Source organism: Psammomys obesus, unplaced genomic scaffold, assembly GCF_907164565.1.
Source record: "Psammomys obesus unplaced genomic scaffold, mPsaObe1.curated_primary_1811, whole genome shotgun sequence".
Lineage (NCBI taxonomy): Eukaryota > Metazoa > Chordata > Mammalia > Rodentia > Muridae > Psammomys > Psammomys obesus.
In genome coordinates, this window is record NW_026596149.1 from 10,383,231 (window position 1) to 10,398,705 (window position 15,475).

General features: G+C 41.6%; 1 protein-coding gene across 2 annotated transcripts in view; it reads right to left on the bottom strand.

The window, feature by feature from the left end:
- Positions 1 to 5,216: 5,216 nt before the first annotated feature.
- Prpf18 (pre-mRNA processing factor 18) overlaps positions 5,217 to 15,475 on the bottom strand; it is a 30,868-nt gene continuing 20,609 nt past the window's right edge. For both annotated transcript variants that reach the window (XM_055593891.1, XM_055593890.1), the window contains one exon: positions 5,217 to 6,522. In XM_055593891.1, coding sequence (XP_055449866.1) covers positions 6,442 to 6,522 — 81 coding nt within the window. In that variant the 3' untranslated portion in view covers positions 5,217 to 6,441. The remainder of the gene's footprint in view (positions 6,523 to 15,475) is intronic.

Sequence of the window (15,475 nt, forward strand, 5' to 3'; positions counted from 1 at the left end):
CTGTTTTTGGACTCTCTTATTCTTGACAATTACTTTTTTGGCTCCCTGTACTTTTTCATGACAATTACAAAGTACCTAAGAGACACAAACTGAGGGAAGGAGGCTTTATTTGACTCTACTTTAGATGGACTTCAGTTCATCAGAGCAGGAAGAGTGCGGTGGCAGGACCTTGCAAGCACAGGCATCTTAATTCTTGGCTGACTGGACCACAAAACACAATACTGGAACAAGAAGCGGTCCACCCCTAGGGAACTACTTACACCAAGGCCCCACATCCCAAAGGTTTCACGACCTCCCAACAGAGCACAACCACCTGGGGACCAGAAGTCTCCTGGGACATTTCAGAATCACACTGGAACACTCGCATCTGATCTCATGGCACCGCTATGCCACCTTTATGCCGATGACACCGTTTTCCATCCAGTCTCGACCTCTTCACTCCACCTTTTTTTCCTATTGCCTCCTTAGCAACTACATTTTTTAACAAGAAAGCCCAGAACTGAACTCTTGACCTTCCCCTCCAAACATGCTCCACCAACAGCCTCCCTCGACTCAGAGGCAGCTCCATCCTCCGCTGGCTCAGGCCAAAGACCTTGTAATCATCCCTGACTGCTCTTTTTCTTTCCACATCTACAGTAAACAAAACAGATATGAATGTTCATCCTAAAATTTATATTGCATTGTGGGGAAAGGGGAGAAAATAAAAAAATAAATCATTTACCAGAGAGCGACAGGAAAGCAGGGACAGTGATGATTTAGCCAGTGACAGAAAGAACACACCATTTCCACTGAGTCTGCTGAGTAGGAATGCTGGTAAGCTTGCAGACACGGTCCTTAAGATGGCTTCCAAATTCAACTGGCATGAGAGAAAGATAAGGGCACTGCTACATGAGACAAGAAAAGGGGAATCAGGAGAGCAATCTCAAAGCTCAAGAAAATACATGTGAGCCCCGGGATCAGAGACTGCTCAAAGGAATAGGATTCCTTCTTCTGCCTCCACAAATGTTCCCACACATATGAGTTCAAACTCAGACATAATAAGCAAATAAATAACACCAGGATTTTACAGAAAGTATAAAGTTCACTGTTCCTTCTTCTCTTTGCATTGCTCTTAGGAATGCCACTATGAGACACCATCATAGTGTCATCAAGAGAAACAAGTTACATTAAACAACAGAAAAAACTTACATTAAAACTGACACACTGGGGACCTGGAAAGATGGGTTAGAAGTTAAGAGCACTGGCTGTTGTTTCAAAGGTCCCAAGTTCAGTTTCCAGCAATCACATGGTGGCTTGTAAATCATCTATAATGAGATCTGGTGCCCTCTTCTGGTATTAAGGTATTAAATACATATATATTTTAAAGTTGACATACCGTGTTGGGATGGCTCAGTAGTTAAAAACACTTGCTGCTCTTACAAAGGACCCAGGTTAAGTTCCCAGTGCCCACATGGCGGCTCACACCATCTATAACTCTACTTCCATGGGATCAGATACTGTTTTGACTTCCACAGGCACTGCTCAAGTATGGTGTCCTCACATATATGCTGGTAAAATACCCATGGACATAAAAATAAGTCTTCTATGTGTTAAAAAGACTAGCATATGAATTGATTTCTATGGGGTTCCTTACACAAACACAGCTGAAAAGATTATGTCAATATCCAAGCTGGTCATGGGATTAGTTCCCTCCCATTAACAATTATTTAGCACAACAGTCAGCCTCAGAGACGTACAATACCTGTGTCTACAAGAATGGATACACAACTATAAATTACCAGGAAAACGTACAAAACTCAACAGGAAACAACAGACCTGAAGTCAGTCTTGATTAGGGCCTTCATAAAGGTACTCAACTGGGTTAGTCATCAGGCAAACCAGTCCACAATGTAACACTGAGCTAAAATGAAGGCTACAGTAGACACTTCAAATGTGAGCAGATGCAGAGACTTAAACTCTCAAAAACTAGTATAAGCTCCATGGGAACTCCCTGGAAGTCAATCCAGTGATTACGGTGTTCCTACATGAACTTAGTGTGCCAGTTTGCCTGCAGATGCTGAGGCAAAACAGACCTATTGTCTCCAACAAGGTAGAAGATGAGGACAGAGTTCTGCCATCTTCACATGTTGTGACATTGTGTACATGCACACATCACCACGACCACCACCACCACCAAAGAACAACAAATAAAACCCTGGACAGGAACGCATACTGCCCCAGACATGGCCAGGCACTGCTTGTTCCAGTCCTATGTGTGCGTGTACATGTGATAACTGGATCTTCAAGTATTCACTGTACATTGTAAGCGTCAGAGACACTCCAACCTCACAAAAGGACAGAAAATGTCAGCCAAACTCAAGCTGCAATACCCACAGGTCATAATGTTTCCTTAGTCTTCAAAGAAGAGCACTTCAAGTGCAAAGGCAATTTGGTTTTGACAGGTTGTAAAGCTGCAGCTGAAAGCCTGTGGGGATGACTTGGCTGCCAAGCAGTGAATGAAGCTGAGATCACCAAATTACACCCAAAAAGAAAATGGAAACTCCCGACCTGCTGATCTCCTCTGCGTGGAGGTATGCACTAAGCTTGGCCACTGAGGGGGAAAAAGGCAGCTGACTGTGATTTCAGAGCAGGGTTTAGGGATAGGGAAGAAACTAAACAAAGGGAAGTGGCCCAGTTAAAATGCAGTCATAAGTGGCAGGGCACAAATTAGTTCAAGCATGCTGTGTAAAGTATCCCAGTTTAAAATGTAGAAAATATACAAATAGTCAAGGTGTTGTTTTGTTTTGTTGTTTTTTTTTTTAATTTTTTTTCTTTTCCTAGACAGTGTTTCTCTGTATAGCCCTATCTGTCAGCCCTGTCTGTCCTGGACTTTCTTTGTAGACCAGGCTGGCCTTGAACTCACAGAGATCCACCTGCCTCTGCCTCCAGAGTGCTGGAATCAAAGGCCTGCACTACCACACCCAGTGTCTGGTTTTGCTTTTGGTTTTGAATAGTCAATGTTTTAATAGTAAACTGTCTGGCCAATGTATAAACCTTTTTCTGTAATGAGCACAACTCCAAAATTTTGGCTGGGGTCAGCTCACATCCAGCTGTTGCTGTTAGCGGCTACACTGCACTCCCTGGTTACTCTACACCACTAAAGCTTGTTGTTAAATTTCAAGACTTTATGTTAATGTTAACCATTAAAGTTCCAGGGGTTAAAATTCAGCAAATGCAGCGGCAGAGTCTGTGATGAAAACCAGTTACCACAGCAGTTTCCCAAAGCAGCCCTCTGGAGACTGCGCTGGCCTCAGCTCTCTGGACAGCTGGAAACTCTTCCATCAATACACCGTGAGAAAGTGCTTTTCGGATCAAGACTCCCAACATGATGCCATACCGTAAATTTCTCGAGGATAAAGTTATGCTTTCAGAGGCTTCATGGGAGAAGACTGTGGCAGGGAGGAGGTGAACTCCTCTAAGTTATCGGCTCAAGATGCTCAGACAAAAGAAACTTAGAGCTCCACTCAAGACCTCCATTTCATTCAGGCCTTCCTTCTGTGGTGAGAAGCATTAGTGGGGACTGTGTGCCAGAGAAGGAACCAGACAGGAAAGCCCGAATCCAAGCCTCCGAGAGACTGGGAAACCTTTTTCATCTGTCCCAAGCTGTTCATTCTCAGAATTCCTTTTCAACAGCAATAACTAAGGTTTGCATTCCTAAATGATTTCCTGGGGTCTAACTCCAGCATGGTTAAAGTAGTGGACTAGGTTAAAATGCATCAGAAGGGAGAGCGCCACTGTAACAAATCCTCCCGCTAGCAGCCCTACTGGCCCTCAGTTCCATTAGTGACCACTGCCTGCCTCATTCTGCACTTACAACCTCTCACAATGTGCAGGGCAGGAAGCACTCAGGAGGAACTGTACTGTGGAACATGAACCTGGGGGTCTCCTCCCGGGTTAGCCACTCAGTACAATCCTCTCCATGCTGGGTAGTGAGTGAGCGGTCCCATCAAACCTGATCTTCAGTGAAAATGACTGACAGCAATCCATAGTGGCATTACCACATTCAAAATAGTACACGAACTTCTATTGCTTTACTATGAAGACAGGGACTGTGCTGGCTGGCTTGGTCAAGATAGACGCTAATGTAGGTGTTGTGAGCACACTTACGGCAGTCTAGGTCAAGCTGCTTAGAGCATTAAATACATTTTCAATGTACTCTATGTTCACTTACATCATCAGTGCTAATCCCACAGTGAATAAAGCAGCATCTGCATTGACTTCTCAAGGAAAAAAGGTGTTTTTACTAAATCTGAATACAGAAAATCCCAGTTCTTGTGGCTGGAAGGATGGGGAGGATAGAAAGAGGTATAGTCAATTAGAATTGTGACTGTTAAAAAGAAAGGTATGTCTTTATTGTTTTAAACCCAGTCTGAAACAAAAATATATAGTATATGCCGAAATAAAATTTCCATGACTTGAATGAAAGATCATTTTCTACACATCCAAGGAGTTTTTATATAGCTTCTTTAATTTGTATATAGCTTCTTTAATTCAAATACGAAAACTTTTCTGAGAGAACCACATATTTGAATATGTTTCTCTCTACCAAACTCAGAATGGCTAAAGTCACAGTCTTATAGAATAAACACATACTCTCAATGAAAAAAAAAAAAAAAAAAAAAACAACCAAAAACCAAAACCCACAAAAGCCAATCTTAGGAAGCACAGGTGTCATGTAATAATATAGTTTCTTCTTATAGTGGAATATATAGTGGAATATTAACAACAGAAAGGAAGACAACATAAAATTACTTACCACGCTGTGTGACCTGCCGGTGGATGAAGAATAAGTGGTTTGGGCATCTTCCAATAATATTTATAAAGAAGCCATTCATAACAAAACCACATGTCACAGGTAGGGATTTGTTGCACATCTCATGAACTTTGTCAAATAAATTCCCCCAAGTTCTACCTAATTTAATCATAAGAAAAGGCTTCTATAGTGAGGGAGTGGAACGCTGATTCAACCCAAGACAGCCACCACCCTGCATATAACTGGCGGAGACTGTCCTGTCTAGGCACAGTCTTGTACTCCAAATAGCCAAAAGTAACATTCACTCTTTCTCAAGAGAGACCAGTATAAGCAACTGTGATTTTGAACCACCTCCAGCAACCTCCAGCCCCCATTCTCTGCATGTCTAAACGTGGACCTGGCTGAAAGTAAAGACAAGAAAAGCTTAACAATGATTTTATCATTTACTGCTATTGCTGCTAACACAATTGTTATTGTTATACAATACATACTCTCCTATTGTAGCCACAGGGTCCTATAAATGTCCTTGGTCTACCAATGTAATAAGAATACATGTCAAGCAATAATAATGACCTCTTGTCATCTGCCAGGCAGGGGGCTCGGCATCTTACTTACACAATAACATCGTGAGGTATATACTCTTATCATCACTCTCAGACAAGAAAGCCAGAGCCCAGCAAGATGGAACCACTTGCCCAAAGCTGTTTTGGTAGAACATGGAGCTGAGAAGTGTCAGTCCTGATTTGCCCATGTCTTACTTTCTCTGACACCACATCCAACTTGCCAGGTAACATCCATCTCCCACAATACAGTCTTAGCTCCATCTTCTCAGCACTGCAGCAGTGCGTGGTCACATGATCAAAGCTCCATTCTGTAAGACCTAGAGCAAGTTTTCATTTGGTAAGACCAGAGTGAGGACTGAGGGTAGCATAATGAAGCCAGCAACTTCACAACTCTGCATCCTGGTCATGAGGCTGCTGCTCTCAGCCGGCTCAAAGACCCACTTTTCACCGTATCCTTGATGTGCTGGTGTTTTGAAATTATGCTGGTACAATATACCATCTTTGCTTTTCAACCTTTTATCTCTTATTAATTCTCTCTGTCCAGAAAGGTGACAAATGTACTCTGCTTAGAAACAAAAAACAAGTCTGAAACAGAAAATAACACTTAACAGTAACATTTACATTCTACTGCAAGATGGCAAAAGTCCACAATCATTTAAGAACTGTAAAGGAACATTCAATGGTCCCACACTTTTGTTTAAATACAAAAATATTTTCTATAAATACCACATAGAAAAATGTGCGAATCACTTTACAAAATTTAAACCCATCCTCAAATGTTTTTAATTATCCAATGACACATTTTGGGTCTTGAGGAGAAGTGTCATTTCAAACCCCCTTCTTGTGGTGGTGGTTGTTGTCTACACATTTAACTATGGATATTATCTTTAGGACTTAATTTTTCAACTGATTAAAATGAAAGCAAGACACAAAAATTAGTCAGCAGTCCAATGCCATGTGGAAACCAACACCAACTGCATCAGGTGGGAGTCTGCTGTGGAGCTCTTCCTTCACTGCTGTGCTAAGACCAGAAGGCCACGTGCTGGGTGCAGAGGCTCCTTGTCACGTACACACCGTACACAGGTCTCATAGTGCATTATATTCCACACACTTCGATGGATCTGTAGGAAAGTGCTTCTGGCAAATTGTCATTAGCCTCTTCAGCCCCTAAGAACATAAAATAAGCGTTCATTTGACAGAGCTGAACTATTTCTAACTGCTCTCTGCTGCACTTAGCATTGCCAGCAACACCACTCAGAAGGCTACCTAGAGCAATGTTTATTCACGGGCACTAGTTATCACAACATTGTTAACTGATGAAAAATACGCATGCTACAGGGCTGTGACGTCAGCTTGGCCATTCTGAGTTTAGGTGGAGAGAAACATGTTCAAAGATGTGGTTCTATGGGTTTTGTTTTGTATCTCCAAACTTAAAAAATTTTCTGTATTTCTAAAATGAAGCCATACAGAAATTCCTGGGATACTTTGATCTTATCTATTTAAGTCATAGAAATTTTACTTCTGTATATACTACTTGTTTTTCTTTGAAATTTTTTAAAGCCAAAGACACTAGAAATAACACAATTTTCCACCCACACCTGAATTCATGAACATGCACACACTCACAAATGGGAGTATTTAGAGCAGTAAAATAGATACTAACTCTAGCCATCTACGATAATTCAGCATCCTCAAACAAGAGGAGGTTTCAAGAGAGACTTGAACCTAAATGCCCAGGACAACCACTGATCCTTTGGTCTGACCTTTTAAAATTCTTAGCTGACCAGTAGACCTTAGTTATTTTTCTTAGCTTTCTCACCCACCACTAGGTAAAATTCATTGTATCCCTTACAAATAGGCTAACACCAATGGTAGAAAGAAGCTGCAACAAGCCACAATAGGATCTCTCATGAGAATACTCTAGAGAGGAATTTGGAATCAGAAAAGAATCCTACTAGTTGTAAAATGAATTTCCAAATTTCCCTGTTTACAAGGAATATCTGTTCAAAGCCATACTGAAATCTTTATAACATTATTAACTAGTTAGTTATTAAAAGAAGATCGAAGAACAGCAGTGCTTAATTTCAAAGATTTTAACCCATACCAATTTTTAGCACAAATTATTTTAAGGTTTTTTTAAATCTTAAGTTCACAAAAACTAAAACCATCCAGTTGCCATCACAGTAAGAAAAGTAATAAAATTTACGCATAGAATAACAACGCAGGCTATAAAAGAACATACAGCACATTGACTGGCACTTTAGGTAGTGTTCTCCTCAAATTCATTTTCTCCCCTCAGAATGACACAGTGGAGTATCTTTAAACAAGAGATTCATGACCCAGTGGGAAAGAACTACGGGGCTTCAGTTACACAAACTAGCGACAGAAGAAAACATCTGGAATTCTAGGGGGAAAACATTCAAAATAGCCCAAACTCCATTATTTAGAAATCTTAAACTCTAAATATGCGAACAACTTTTTATTTTTGCTTTTGTTTTTTGGATATAATTTTAGGCAGAGTCTCACAAGCAGCCCAGGATAGTTTGGAGCTCACAACACTCCTGCTTTAGCCACCCAGGAACTAGGATTACACATCTGCTGCCAAGCCCAGATCAAGTAACCCTAAGACTCAATGCAACTGTCAAAAACAAAATCAGTTCATTTCCTCGTAAAAACTGGTAACATAAATATAAACTACTGTGAACTGAACGATGATCATTAATGAAGTCAACATCACTGAAACATGATGCTGAAGTATTTTAAGAGTCCTTTCCGGGGCCAAACACTAACCACACTGTGCTATCTAAGAATTGGGGTGTGGAGAGGTAATCTTTTGGTTGATTTCTATGATAAAAGGTCTTCCTAGCAGTGGGAAGGAAGATCCTGTAATTTAGTTTGTTCCTCATATCTTCCTTGCTAACCAGGCATTTGCTTTAGGATAAAGAACTTCCCTTCCATACTTAACTTCCCCTGCTGTTGAGTTCTGATCATATGTGCATTAAATTTGAACTGTAGCTATGGATGTATGACACCACTGATTTGACATCTCTAAGTGTCCTGAAGGAATTGTTGGAAGAAGAGATAGGCTAGGAAACATGAGACACTTCAGTCAGCAGCCAAGCATGTCATGAGCTGCTCTAACAAGGAGTCAGCTTCGAAACATTCCAACTAGAACCTTAGGAAGCTGCTCCTCAGAAGACATTTAAGAGGTGCCTTTACCCTTGGAGTCTAAGACTTAAAAATGCAGCTCAATAGCCACAGTTACAGCCTTTGCCTGGAACATTGCTATAAATCCTTGTACTAGGCCTGATAGGTTAGCAAGGATTTTAAACAATGTCATTCTCAGGACATAGGTCCCCCACCCTATAAAATGGAAACCTCTGGCTTTCCATCTCACACCACTGTGGGTGGTTAAGCAGGACAACAGCAGAACTCACAATAACACAACAAACAGCTGAGGGCCGGTGCTATTTTAACTGACTTCTTAAAATACAGGGTCTCGTTCAATAGCCAGAGCTGGGCTCAGACTTGTAATGCTCCTGAGTGCTGATGACTAACTTTGATGTGCACCACCTAACTGACTTTATACTTTTATAAGAACACATATATCTGAACAACTGTTTAAGCAGTGCCTACTATATACGAAGCGCTATGTTAAGCTGGAAATAAAAGAAAGAGGGAAAACAACAAAAAGAAAACCCACCCTCAGTAATAAGGCCAGAAAGACAAGAAATAAAATAAATCTGTCCAATGGTGAGGAATGCTGTGAAAACAGTGGAGTAATGTGTAGCTGGAAAAATGTACTAAGCAATAGAAACTATTTTAATTGCAATGGTGGAGGTGCTGAAGAGAATCAAGGGCATTAAGGGCAAACTCAGAAGAGACAGTGCAAGAATTCACACGAGAAAGGTTAGCGGCTATCCCCAAATGGCAGCTAGAAAAGAACAGGTGCCAGATCTCTTACTATAGAGCCATGGAGATTTGAAAGCAGACAGTTTATGAACTGTGACAGAAAGAGGAATCCTAAGGCATAAAATAATAGTACTCATTGGCATTAGTCCTTCCTACCCCCATATTCCAGTCCTCAGAGGCAACCATTTTCACCCCACTGAAGAGACTGCTGTTTCTGGCCATACTTGTAAAAGCCCTCCAGCAGCCCCTGGTGGTTGTTCTTGCAGACCACCTCCTGACTTCTGACTGTGAAGCTGAGAGAAGTTAATAGGCTGATGTCATGGCCTCTGGACCCACATATTTACACACACTACATATTTTCTTCCCCATCCCCCTAAATCATGGCTGCACGTGAAAGCTACATTCAAAGTTAATCTCAGAAAGGTTACCAGGTGTTTTCTATGCCAAGCCACACAGTGTATTATGATGACCATGCCTTCTGTAGGTGTCCCTTTAAAAGTCATCTCTTCCACTTTTCCCCAAGGTAACCTAGTCCCTCTGCTCACTCTGGACCTTCATGTACTGCTATCACCGGAGCACCCCCTCACCGTCAGCCTTGGGGTCCTCTCACCTTCTCTAGGCTGGCCTTCAACTCCTAGATCATGTTGTTTGCTTCCCTCATTTTAGACCATGCTCAGAGATAAATATACTTATATGGTAAGACACCCCAGGCTCAAACCCAACCGCACTTATTAGCATGTGACTGAGAACATGCCATTCTATCTCAATGCTGCACATATCAAAGAATGAAATGGTAGTATTCTCCTCATACTGTTGCCTTCTGTAAGCACTGTGAAAGCTGGGACGGTGACTCAGGGCTCAATGTCAAAGGTCACATTTGTGAAGCCTTGCCTGTCGGAAATGCCACTGCCCTAACTACACCTCTGACTGAGAATTTGGGGGACAGAGTTGGAAATTACTTCCTCTAATCTTTAGGGACTTCACTACATCCGATTTTGAGCACTCCTAATGAAAAGCAGAGTGATGGGACTAACTCCTGAGCTGTTGAAAGTGATCCGCTTTTCTTTCTAATTTGGAGAAAGATCTCATTTATACAGTCATCAGGTTTTTATGGTGGCCGTTGATCTGGCCTTTTTCCCTCAAGCATGTGGCTGAAACTAAGATTTGGTGGTATAAATGTCTACTGTTTCCTATCAGCTGAGCTGTTGAAAGCAGCATGGCACAGTTTATAAAGTTCAGCACGCTGGTGTTCCATGGTCTTAAAAGGCAGCACTACATAAAAGGTAAATGCCAGTGTGTTTCCTTCTGACCATGCAGTGCTAAGCACAGCGGAAAGTACCTCATGGTAGGTGGTTCTTACCATGCAGCAGCTTGCCGCTTGAAAATGATTTATCTCAGCCAGGAACTCAAAGCTACAACAACAAGACACCTGACCTACAAATGTGTCATATATAATTTGAGTACAACACAAGAATACTCACCAATAACTACACTGTGTATACAATGTACGAGTCAAACTGTGATCACTTACTACAGAAATTAAAGTTGATGCTACACTAATTTTGGCAATACATTAAAAATATACATAATTTTCTACAAGGCTGGAGAATGCTACTGTAGATAAAATAGCCAAAGCCTGAGATAAAATGTTGGGACATTGGGAAATTCATGAATTTAAGATCACCGAAAACTTGCCAGAGGTCTTGAGGGCATGTGTAATGGCAAAAGCGAAAGAAAAAAATGGGGGGATGGATATTTGTGTGATGAATGTACTTATCATTTATTCCACACACAGCAGAAAGGGTAACAACAGGAAGCAAAGCAAAAACTCAAACTGATAATCTAATGGCAGGTCCATGGACTTCACTGAGAGCTGGCAGAGCGTAGGACCAACAAGGGGACAGTACAAGACCCTAGAACTGGCAATCCTGAGACTGTGGCCAGCCACACTCTAAAAAGGCAAGAGACAAGAATCAATGGACACAGAGAGTAACTGTTTGGAGATATCCACTTGGAGGAAGCAATGGCCTACGGCAGAGGGGTGGAGCTGGAACTCAGGGAAATAAACACCTGAAATTTGCCCCACTACAAAACTAACCTTCTAAGTCCTTCAAACCTGTCCTGTGGGAAGCCATAGGAAAGAGGAGCCAGTCAGTGTTCAAAGGACAAGGTAGGGAAGACATCTGGGGGATGGCCTGTACTGCTAGCCCCTTCCTTTCGCAGCCTCCTCCGTCTTCAGAGACGAAACTGTCTAGAAAGTCTCTAGAAATGACTAAATTATACTCTCTAAATAATCAAGTTTCTATAATTTGTGTAAAAGAAGCCTTCCCAAAATCTGGGCCAGAGGTTTCTCCTGTATTTGGCAGACTGAGCCATCCCTGGAGTAACTACCAGCAATATAAACCTAACAAGTAAGACTTAGGTGAGCTAGTAAGTTAATACATCTTTTGTTTGATCTACCTGTGGGGAAACTCACCAGGTATATTTAATTTTGTGAGGAATAGAATACTTCAAACAACTTCCACAGTTGAAGTCTACAGAGGTTTGCATAAAAGCCAGAAGATGAAATCATATTTCAGCAAACAGCCTCTTGAAATGCATTCCAGCATATTTCATAAAACACTTTATACTGGTATTTCAAATAAAAATAAGAACCATTTCACACATTCTAAGCTTTCACTTATATAATGTTCTGTAACAGGCAAAACTAGGAAAGACTTAAGTAAAGACTAGCACTGCTAGGGCTGGAGAGATAGTGTTGTAGGTAAGAACACTGGCTACTCTTGCAGAGGACCCAAGTTTGGTTCCCAGCACCAGCATGGCAGATCATAACTAGAACTTAAACATAAAATATAAATTAATAAATCTATTAAAAAGAAGAGTGAAGTGGAAGTTTCTGTTTTCTTTGAAGCCTCAGTTCTGTCATGTGATGTTTTGCTAGAGCCTGGCTTGTGAGAGGGCACGTGGTGTTTTCCTGTGAGCTCTCTCATGCAAGGGGCATGACTTTGACCAGCTAAGAATATCCGTGGGTGGACTCTGAGGAGAGGAGATATATAGAGGCCCATGCACAGCGAGACATTGCTTTTTGGATGGACATTGCTGTGGTGATCTTCGTGCTTCAACACTTGACTTCCCAGAGAAGGGTTCCAGAGAACTTCTAAGGGAAATCCAACTGAGTCTTGTGGCTTTCACTGACTTCATGTTGCTGCTTGGTGTTGGCCTTTGGATTGGACTGCTGGTATCCTGATGACTGAGTTTGATAAACCCTTAGAGACCCATCAACCCTAATTAGCAGGAAGCAGTTAAAAGAGGCCTACAGCCCTTTTCCTTAATAATCTCCTACCTGGGGGGGGGGGGGGGGGGAAGGGAAGTAAAGGTGCATAAGAACCCTAAATAAAGTAGGTTTGGTGAAAAATCTAAGCCTACAGAAGAGTAGCACTGACTGAGAGGAGGAGGGCCGTACGTACAAAGCAGGCATGTAGGGATCTGCTGAGGGCTTCTAGGACTATGCTGGACCCGGATGTTAATTTTTAATGTGGCACATGTTATCCAGAATCACTGGGCTATACAATTAAGGTCATATACTTCAAACACCAAAGCATTTCTTGAGGTGTAATTTTTTTGTGTGTGACAGGGTTTTTCTGTGTAGTCCTGGCTGTCCTAGACTCATTTTGTAGACCAAGCCAGCCTTGAACTCACAGTGATCCACCTGTCTCTGCCTCCCTGAGTGCTAGGGTTACAGGTGTGTGCCACCACACCTGGGTTCTTGAGGTGTATTTCAAAAGAAGTAACTATTAAATGATTTTCACATGATCTCCTTAACAAATATCTTTATGTGGAAGAAGTCTGAAGTATACATTTGTCAGAAGACACAAACTGATCCAGAAAATCACCTTATTCTTCACAGTGCCTCTGGAAGGCAGGCACCAGCTGCTAGTGGAGTTCACAGAAGCACAAGCCTAAGATAGATAGTATCTGAGCTTTAAAAAAAACAGAAAAGGTTTGCCAACACCTTATTTCAACTTCAGGCAACGTGGTGAAAATGACCCTCTCCGAGGATATTTCAAATCAGCCTCACCAAGAGTCCAAAAGTAACAAGAGGTCTATGCAACAGAAATGAAGAACTTTACAAACTAGCTGGGTTCAAGTCTTATTTTGGATTCTCCTTAAAGAAAAGGAGTGCCCAGGAACACTGGAAGCACATTTCCACAGGCAGCAGCTGCTACCAAGTGGCCACCACCAAGGAGACTAGCACCAAGGCCACTCACACTGTACACTCATGGTCCACTCTCTTACGGCAGAGCCAAAAGGAAAATGTGCTGCTGTTTCTACTTTCACATGCAAAGCAATACAGAGCCAGAGCTAGGCAGGGAGCCTACATTCTCAGAACACTCAGATCCCCTGTTGTGTGCCACAGGCAGTTCCAACCACAATTTTAAGCAATGGCCTCTGGGAGAAAAGCAGAGAAGAATCAGATAGATGTAAGTGCAGCTGTTAGCTCAATGCTTGCAAACACTGCCTTCCCACTCCTAACTGTGGAGCAATTCTGCCTACTATAAAAATCTGTTTCATACCTTTTTTTTTTTTTGCAACTTCTTGTGACTTCCAAATAAGAGATTTAAAAAAAGGTTTTCCTAATACTAAAATTCAAACTTGCTATAACTTAGTTGGCCCTTCACTGTAGAGGACAAATCGCCCTCTTCCATCAGATGGCACTACCATTATCTAGGAATCTCCATCAATTGTCTCCATCCCTTAAAAACAGACAAAAAAACAAGACTATCAACCAGGAAGTTCCCATCCAATCAGAAAATAGTTACAGAGCACTATTGACAGGTGCTGTTCTGGAATCTGGGGAACAACAGCAAACTATGTTCTCAGCCAACACTAAGCCATCTTGTATAATCATGTGACCTAACGAACTTTCCTGGTGGCCATACATACTACCAATTTTACCACACTACATTCTGGGAATGACAGTCCTGAGTTCATTGTCTCATCTGCTGCTCAGACTGTTTACATAAGTAAGTGGGTTCCTGGATTCAGGTTTTCTTATTGTCATCTCTACTGTTAGAAACTGTCCTTTGTAGCAACATGTCAAGAACCTCTGGAATGTCTATTTCTTTTTTATGTGAACACATTCCCTTATTTGTTCTATCAGAACAAATTTTCTTATCAGAAAATCTGATAAGCTTATTTAGTCATAATTATCATGACTTCTGTAATGGTACGGTGATACATTTTTCTGAAAATAGCTCTTGACCTCAGAGACTAAACTTTTGGCAGGGCTCACAGAAAATTAACAAGATGTCTTGAGATCATTTAAGACTATATACTCAGCCTGCTCTCCTACTGTGTGTTTAGCCTGTTTAAATTTAACATGCCTTTATAAAAAAACAGAGCCAACTTACCCATGCAGTCAGCTTTTACAGACTAAGCTGCATGCATAGCTTTCATCTTAAGCTACATACTCTTCCAGGCCCCTGCCCCTCTAGGTATGTGTGTACATTTACGCTGTGGTAATCATTTTCTGAAATGAGCTAACAGGTGGGAAACAACCCTGAGATAAATGTCCACGGTACGTGTTGAGAACAGCATGTGGACATAGGTTACTGTCTGTGGTGTTGAGTGCTATTCAGAGTCAGTTGGGGTCAGTAAAGTGGCTTCTTCCCTTGTAAACTCTGTTACAGATAACTGTAGAGAATCCCTCAACCCTTCCCCAGCCATGTTTGCTGTGCTGTCTGAGCCCTTTGTTACAGAGAAGCAGATTCAGAGGCACAACACAAAGAAACAGAGACAGACACGTCATATATACAAAACTACATATACAGACTACATATAGACCAGTAACCATGAACTACAGATAGCTGCTAGACACAGGGAGCTAGGTAGAGAATTCAAATTTTGGCTTGCTCTGGGTCAAATTAATGCAAAGGAAAGTGCTCTGTTTTCATTGCTTAATGGTGCATCCACACATTCTGGTACCTCTCACATCGTCTTCAATGTGCTAACAGTGCATGATGGTAAGCATGGTAGTTCCTGGAGGAAAGGAGAAGACAGACCCTCTTGGAGTATGGGTAGAACCTATAGGTTCTAAGCCATGGAGATAAAAGGTAAGAAGGAAGAAGCCTGCTATCTGACACAGGCATTTTTCTCCCCTCTTCCTTCCTTCCTTCCTTCCTTCCTTCCTTCCTTCCTTCCTTCCTTC